Consider the following 8,555-nt stretch of genomic DNA (forward strand, 5'->3'; position numbering starts at 1 on the left):
AAAATTTAGAGTTTAGGAGATAAAGAGCAATTTATTGTATGGTTAAGAACTTTGAATTTGAGCACCTTTTATTTGTCCATTTCCCTTCTACTTTAATCACCTCTCCAATGATATGTCATATATGACTAACAGTTTTCGAGGACTAGTAAATTTGCAAAATTTATATTCGTTGAGACTTATCATTAGAATTCTACTACTTACATTGATCAAATAGGTTGAATTACATAAGTTTCCGTAGTAACTAATAGAGCAGACGTAATATAGTCCGTTCTCATTATATTACTCATACACGCATAAACTCTATTCTATTCTTTTTAACTTTTTAACATTCAAACTAAAGACTAGATCATATACTTTGTGTCACTATGATCATCATAGGCACTGACTTCCATGATAGTCAAATAATCAAGTTAAACAACTCGTATAATATGAGGATTTGAAGAACCTTAAATACATGCATAAAGGTTAAATAAAAGAAAATTTTGCCCCATTCTTTTATTAATAAGTAACTGAGGTACAACAAGGAAGCTGGATGACATCTAGGAGAAGGGAGAAAGTTAATATGGTTGCTTTTTAGCCTAATTACAGATATTACGAAAGCCAAAGAAGAGTTAAAATTTACATATTTGAACCTAGTCACTGTCCAAAATGGAAAAACGAAGATTCGATGACTTGTTATTTATTTTATTCTTATGTTACTTTTGACTTCATTTTACTTGTATTATCTAGGTATATTTACTACTTTTCTAACTATATGTGAAGATGGGAAACAAGTGATCATGATCATTCGTTATGGCTATCCACTTTCCAGTATATGAATTTGACATTAAATACATGGTTGCATCTTTAATTCAACCGCAAGGAAAACAAGATTGAAAAGAAAAACTAAAATCTAGTTTATCTAATTTTGTGAAATATTAGTTTAATTTTGCTAATGAGTCATTTCTTTAAAAAGTTAGGGTATGGAAAATGGTGTTGGATTCATGACGCATTTCCTAATTAGTCATCTCTTTTCAAGTATCAAGAATAGCAAAAAGAAAATATTACGATTTACACTTTTCAATTGTAGTTCTTCGATTTGAAAATTTGACACACACACACATATATATTTTATGAAAGAGTGTAATTTTATATTATTTAATATAAATTTCATTTGCTTAAATTTTCTACATGTTAAACATAACATATTGTACAAAAATTATTAAGATGATGTTTACAATATTCCAAACTAATATTCTCTTCATTAATTTGATAACCAAGAATGTTTTCTTACTAATTTTCCAGATGACTTTTTTTATGAAGGAACTAAAACATTATTAAGGCGTTATTCATCCTATATGCTGATATCAATATTTTATTACATAAATGCTCAATTAAATGCAAACTTACTATATATGCCATATTACAACGATTCAGTGTTTAGTCTTTCGATATTATTGCACATTGCAAGCTTCAAATGTTAATGAAATTCATCCCAAACTCGAAATTAGTGCCATCTGTTTGTTAAACCTTTGATACCATAAGATGATTAAGATTTATAATTATTTCAAGTTTTCCGTTGTTTTGGTTAATAAATGTTAGAATATGACTATGTGTCATCACTTTATTTTTGTTTAACAAAGTTTAGAACAATAATATCTATCTTTTATAAAGTGATAAGAAAATTTCATCACTAGGTAGGTCGTTTATGAACTAAAGTACGATGGACACAACTCAAATTATTTCATGTGGCAAATATCGACAATTTACGCTATAATAGATTAATAAGTTTTCCATCACTATAGAGCATACATGGTAAGAATACTTGAAGGATCAACGAGCATTCTTAAAAGGTCAAACTAATAATAATGTTGAATGTGAATATTGTGATTCAAGCAAATCTATGGCTTTCTATCTAACATTCATTAGTAGTTTCATGACAAATAAATGGAAATAGAAACAAGAATTTAGACATTTCACAACTTTTTTCATACAACTCATGAGATATTTCATTACAAAATAATATATCTGCCACTTGGATATTAGCCTATGATCAAAACATTGTTTAGGCAGATCTATTAACTGAAAAATACTATTTGGTATCACACTTTCAATATCAATTAGTTGTCCAAGATCGATAAACGAAGGATTCTTGACTTATTGTGCCAATACATTCCGATGGTCATACCCACGGTTAAATTTCTATTTGCCACAAACTCCAGTAATGCATAACCATGTATCATATATCTTTCACGATCAGACCATTTCTTGAAAAATAGTGGATACTCAGTTTGAGTATCGATATCAAGCATCAGAAGAGGAACCTGCTCCCCACGAAGTATACGCTGTTTATCCTCGAAATTCCAGTGCGTAAGAAGGTGCTCTCTCACTTGCATAGCATTTAATTCAATGCCAAATTGAAGTTCCAGATCTTGGGGTGTGATCTCTTTTATAATTTCCCATGGGAATAAATACAGGAGTTGTGGGCTACGATCATTTTTCTCCACAACTTCAAATTCATAAAGGCGAAAGTCAAGATTATGATGCCTATTGCTTTCATCCTCTCGCTCTTTTGTTTCCAAAAAATGATAATAAACATCTTTCCCTGTCATTTGAAAATGGAGGATGGAAATACTACTTTTTCCTATTAGGACTGAATTTTGTTTATGCAGAGAAAATTGAAAGAAGTATGCTGCTTTTATAATGTGTTAGAGTGATGAAGTCCATTAAGATTGTGATAATATGACTCCAAAATAAATAAGCCATTAATTTTGTGTAGGCACAAATGAAATTCTATTTCGCTTTTATTTCTTTCCCATATAAGCCTATCACCTTAACAACCAGTTCAAAGAAGAAAATGACCAAAATCAAATAAGCATTGATTGTAGAGAATAAGGAGTCTATATGTCTTTAATAGTGTCTTTAATAGACTAATCTTTAAGTATGTGGATCTTCAAGTTAAATGGAAAGATAGAATAATAGGTGGTTCATCATTTGTACGCCTTTTCTTTGAGGCAAACACAAGTAAATCTTGTGACATTTTTATATTTTTTATTTCAATTCCTTTCTTTAGACTTTTATGTGTAACCATTTTCAAAAGCAAAACCAAGTTAACTTAAGCTGCACTATTTCTATAAATATACCCATTTCACCATATAAATGGAGCAAAAAATGTAAATTACACATCTATCTAGCTAGATGCTTCCTTATATTGTATTGAACAATTGTTAAGATTGTTTTATCATAATGTTATTCCTTATGATTTCTAATCAGCTGTACTACTTTTGTTAAAATAATTTTGTGCTTTTATTTTTCTTCAATCACTTGTACTTGAAAATCAAGTTTGAATTCAAAGATGGTTACATGCAAATATGTTTGACAGTCAAACACTAACACTAGCTTGTGTCCTTATATTTATCATATATATGCTTCAATCATAAAGACTATAATTTCTTAGTTACAAAATAATGTTATCAAAGTCATATATAAAAATTCTATCTTTTCCCCATATCACAATTAGGTCCAAAATTTATTTTATATCATGTGGAAAAGTACTAGCTTGAGTAAAATTACTTAATGACTCATACATCTAGATAGTTATTATTAATATTTTCAAAAAAACCTTATTCAATATTCATAGTCTTTGATTCAAAAACAAACTAATAGTTGAACTACATAACTATATATGAACAACAAGTTCATCGTCTTTAGAATTTAAATCGTTGTTTTTGTAAGCATGTTCAACCTACTAATTTTTTGAATATAAATGTCAATATTTGTCTTTCATATAATAAGATATAATTGTACTTCTAAAAATTAAATTTTTTGTTTTTGTAAAAAGAGGCAAACAAATGTTTTTTCCTTCAAGGTCTATAATAGTCAAATTGAGATTGTTTTCAATTATGCAGGGAAAGCATTGATTTTTACTTACGTGTGCCTTCTCAAATCCCACCATACTCATTTTTTAAATCTAGTATTTGATGTTTTCTTTCAGAACTGTAAAGAAATATTTTGTCCCAATTTACTTTTGAATGGTAGATGCAATTTGTAATCTTTTTATTTTTCTTAGCAAAGATAAACAAATCTAAAATGTTATATAAGTATTAGTGTATATCGATACTCGAGTTGTAAGAGACTTTTCTTATTCAAGAACTTCATGGAAAAAATTGAAAAAAAATTCTTATTTATTTGCATAACATAAGTAAGTCCTTCCCCATAATTTTCATCATTTATTTGGGAAAAAGAATTATATCTTGTGCTCTTGTTAGTTGATTCTTCAATATTTAACTAAAAGTTTTTGCCACCCATAGATGGTTAAACTCACAACTCAAATAATTTATAAGGTAATTTGTAATTAGTTGTTTGATTTACAAATGGTTTTTCCTTTTCTTTTCTTTATATCTCAAAATAATCAAACAAATGTGAAGGAAAGAACCCCATCAAGTACACAAGATTAGGAAGAAAATCAACAATTCAGCAACTAATCTCCTAATTGAGCAGTAACCTATTGACAGTATTTTGGGAATATTTTAGTGTTGCATAAAAGTTTGAACCTTCTCATGAGATTGTAAAACCCCCACTAACTAGACATTAATCCCCCTTGCATCTTTAACAATTTGGTTAGCCACAAATACAGCAATACACTTATATTCCCACATAGCCATACATAATGAATATCTCTTTGAAAGTCATTCTTCTCACATAACTAACAAACAGAATCATGAGAGCAATTGTGAATCATCTATTGTGGGATGAGATTGAACAAAGTCTATCGAACCAGCTAGTTAATCACCAAGTTTTTACTTGGCATGGATCACAGAAACTATAAAGAAAAATAGATGGTTTCTTGAAATTACAACTCTATGATTTTTTGAAATTTTCAATACTCAATTCTGAAATACACAACATAGTGAACCTAATTTTTTAGTATAACTATCTAAAACGCCAATAGAGGACAAGACCTTGAGCCTAATGCATCATGATTAGATGGTTAAATTTTGAATGAAGACTAAGAAGAATTTGTGCTAATACTTCAACATTCATCATAGTTTTCCAACTTGAAAGTTCTATTGCTGTCAAAATTTTGACTTTTACATAATAGAAGATTAATTACTCCTCCCACCTAGGTTTTTCTTCCTTTTTTTCATTTTTTTTTATAAAATTTTACAATAGGAATTTATATCTTCATTATAAATATGTAAATAGTCGATCATCAAAAATAAGATGACATATTAGCCCAATAGAATTCTTGTAAAAGTTTTTACAAAAACTAAGTTTAATAATTCTTAATGGCTTAAATTGGTTGTAAGATCGACCTCAAATACTGTGACTTGCGCAGGGCTTTGGCTTTTTGACTTAGTATAAATAGAAGAATCAAAATTACATAAATAGATACAAAAACCTAAGTGGTTTCAATAAAAACTTTGTTCAGATGCAAAGTCAACAGATATTTCATTACAACATAACATTTTCCCTACCCTTGAAAAGAAAAAAGATCAAAGAAAAAAAAGGGAAACTACATTTAGACTTTGACTCCTCATTTTCCTTTCCAAACCCAAGAACAAAAGAAAAACAAAGAAAGAAAGAAACACCAGTTAGTCTTTCACTTTCCACTACTCAAATGAACTTCTCCAAAACCGATACACGAAAGGTTTGGGATTTCTTATCCCAATATAGTCCAATGGTCATTCCAAAAATCAAGTTTTTGTTAGTGACAAACTATTTAAGCCAACTTCCTATGATCAAATATATGTCACGATTTAGTCACTTTGTGAAGACCACTTGGTATTAGTTCTAGTGTCCAAATCAAGCATTTGGATAGGGATTTTTTAATCCATTGATCATATGGTTTTTGGTTTCACTATCCTAGTGCATGAGAAGGAATTCTTTCACTTGTTTAGGATTTAACTCCAATCCAATTTGGCACTCTAGGTCGTGGGTTGTGATTGCTTTTTTGATTCGCAATGGGAATAGGTATAGGAATTGTAGAGAATAGTTGTTTCTCTCCAGATGTTCCCATTGGGCATGGCCAAGTTGAGGACCACTTCTTCGATTTTCTTCCACTTTCTCTTTTGTTTCCATAAAATGGTAAAATATTTCTTTCACCATTTTCAGAAAATAATTTCTTCTCTCAATTTTTTCTTTTTATTTTTCTTTTTGCTTTGGGAAGATTTGGAGCAAATAATAGAGTAAGGATAGCTATTTTTATGCTGTACTAAGGGGTGTGATGCCTTGATAGACTTTGAAAATTTGACTCAAACATCAATGAACCATTAAACTGTTTGGTAGGCATTGATGAAAATCCATTTAACATTTATTTCTTTTCCATATAAGGGTATTGCATTTGTAACAACCATGGATGGAAATCTGTTTTACATTTATTTCTTTTCCATATAAGCCTATTGCATTTATAACAACCATTTGTAAAAGAGATATAGCCAAAGAAACTTTTTTCTAGTCAAAGAACCATTGATTGTTAAACATGTGTTATTTTTACATGATTAACAAGTTATTTTTCAAATAAATTTTTCTTCAAGTCAATTGCAAGATAGAGTTGAAAAACTGGTTCATCACTTTTTTCCTTCCTTTAGGATAAAAACAAGCAAACTAAACTTTTATGATACTTTTTCTTTATATTTTGTTTAACTTTATGCAACCTTCTTTTTTTTTTTAATTGAATACCATATTAGGCGCTACAAGTTTACTTTAGTTCTATTATTTTCATCTTTATTTGACTTTCAAGATATGAACATAATAAACTACAATGTTCATCTATCGAGTGCATTGATAATTTCCTTATATTTACTATGTCACGATAATGTTAAGGTAGTTTTATCCTAATATTATAACTTTCAAAACACTAGGGTAATTGCTATGTTTTCAAATCAAAATCCAAACTTTCATATTGAGAATTTATGTCATAATCCAATTTGCTATTTCTGTTATTAATATTTAAAAGATTGTCATTAGTTTTGTACAACTTATTAGGTTTCACAATTCTTGTTCTTTATTGATTGTCAGAATAGTGCTACAAAATAAGTATTTTAAACACAAATTAATGAACTTCTTCATCGTTCACTAAAACCATAAAATTTAGTAAGAGATAAAGCATGGTATCACAAGGATGGAAGTGTATGTCAAAAATGAAGTAGTTTTTCTCTAAAAGAGAATGAAAAGGTTTTCTACAAACTAACTACCACAAAAAAAACCACAAAACCTCTTAAGGATGAGGCTAAAGTTTGCTATTCTTAGAAATAAGTTCATGCATAACTATAGAATTCTTCTTCATGTGGACGAAATGTTAAGTTAAAACATTATAGAAGTTGTATCAAATAAAAGTAGAGCAATTACTTGATGCAATAATAGTACATCATTGTTTATCAATCAAAGCAACAACTCCAATAGAAACATTTTCCGGATTTCTAGCTTTATGCATCTTTCTTGATTTTGTAGGATTATACTTATATTAAGTTCACATTCCAAATCTGGTTTTAGCCTAAGTCATAAATAGTATACACACAAACATGCATAAGATAGTAATCTATAATATGATCTTCGAAATTCATATCCTGAAAAATATGTATATACACAAGATGAAATGCAAATTCACTATGGGGAAAGTCTACAAATAATGTACAAGTACCTAAAAGATTGCAGATGGTGTTGGATCCATGATATATTTCCTAATTAGTCATCTTTTCTCAAGTATCAAAGATAGCAAAGAGAAAATATTATGATATGAACTTTTCAATTATAGTTCTTCGCTCTGAAAATTATAGTTTCTCGCTCTGAAAATTTGTAAACTAGACTTTCTTAGATATATAATTATGAAATAGTACAATTTTGGATTATTTAATATAAATTTCATTTGCTTGACTTTTCTGCACATTGAACATAACATATTGTATAAAAATTATTAAGATGATATTTATAATAATTCAAACTTGTACTCTCTTCATTAATTTAATTATCAAAAACGCCTTCTTACTAATTTTCCAGATGACTTTTCATTGTGAAGGAACTAAAATATTATTATTAAGGCATTATTCACCCTACATATTGATATCAACATTTTATTATGTGATTGACCTTTAAACAATGTCATACCTTTTTAGTGGATTTTTTTAATGTATATAGTCCCTTTTTTTTGACAAAGATAATTTTATCCTTAATTTACCACTATACTTTATAAATTTTAGTTATTAAGTAGAAAAAAAGAAACTCCACTACATCTATTTTCAATGTTGTAGGCAACCTAAAATTAACCTTAAGGTACATTTGGACTTGGTTAATTTAACCTTTATTAAATTGTGTTCACTCGAACTATCAATAAAAACGCTTGAGTTTAGTATTTGAATCCAATTATTTAATCTTTATGGCACTCGGCATTGGTGGGTATGAGGCGGAGGGTTTCTATTATTCAGGTGGCATGGGTGGCTCCTACAGAAGGATATAAATTGAATTCAGATGGATGCTCTAGAGGGAATCCGGGGATTAGTGGAGGTGGAGGTGTGGTGCGTGATAGGGACGGGAAGCTCATTTTCGGCTATTCTTGTTTCTTTGGTTCCTTGACGAGT

General features: G+C 29.1%; 1 protein-coding gene across 1 annotated transcript; it reads right to left on the bottom strand.

Annotated features, from left to right (window-relative positions):
* Positions 1–2,099: 2,099 nt before the first annotated feature.
* LOC113765941 (B3 domain-containing protein At5g26805-like) lies at positions 2,100–2,591 on the bottom strand. The gene has a single exon (XM_027310178.1). It carries the CDS (start codon positions 2,589–2,591, stop codon positions 2,100–2,102), a length of 492 nt encoding a protein of 163 aa, XP_027165979.1.
* Between the last annotated feature and the right edge of the window lie 5,964 nt (positions 2,592–8,555).

This window comes from Coffea eugenioides, chromosome 3 (assembly GCF_003713205.1).
Source record: "Coffea eugenioides isolate CCC68of chromosome 3, Ceug_1.0, whole genome shotgun sequence".
Classification (NCBI taxonomy): domain Eukaryota; kingdom Viridiplantae; phylum Streptophyta; class Magnoliopsida; order Gentianales; family Rubiaceae; genus Coffea; species Coffea eugenioides.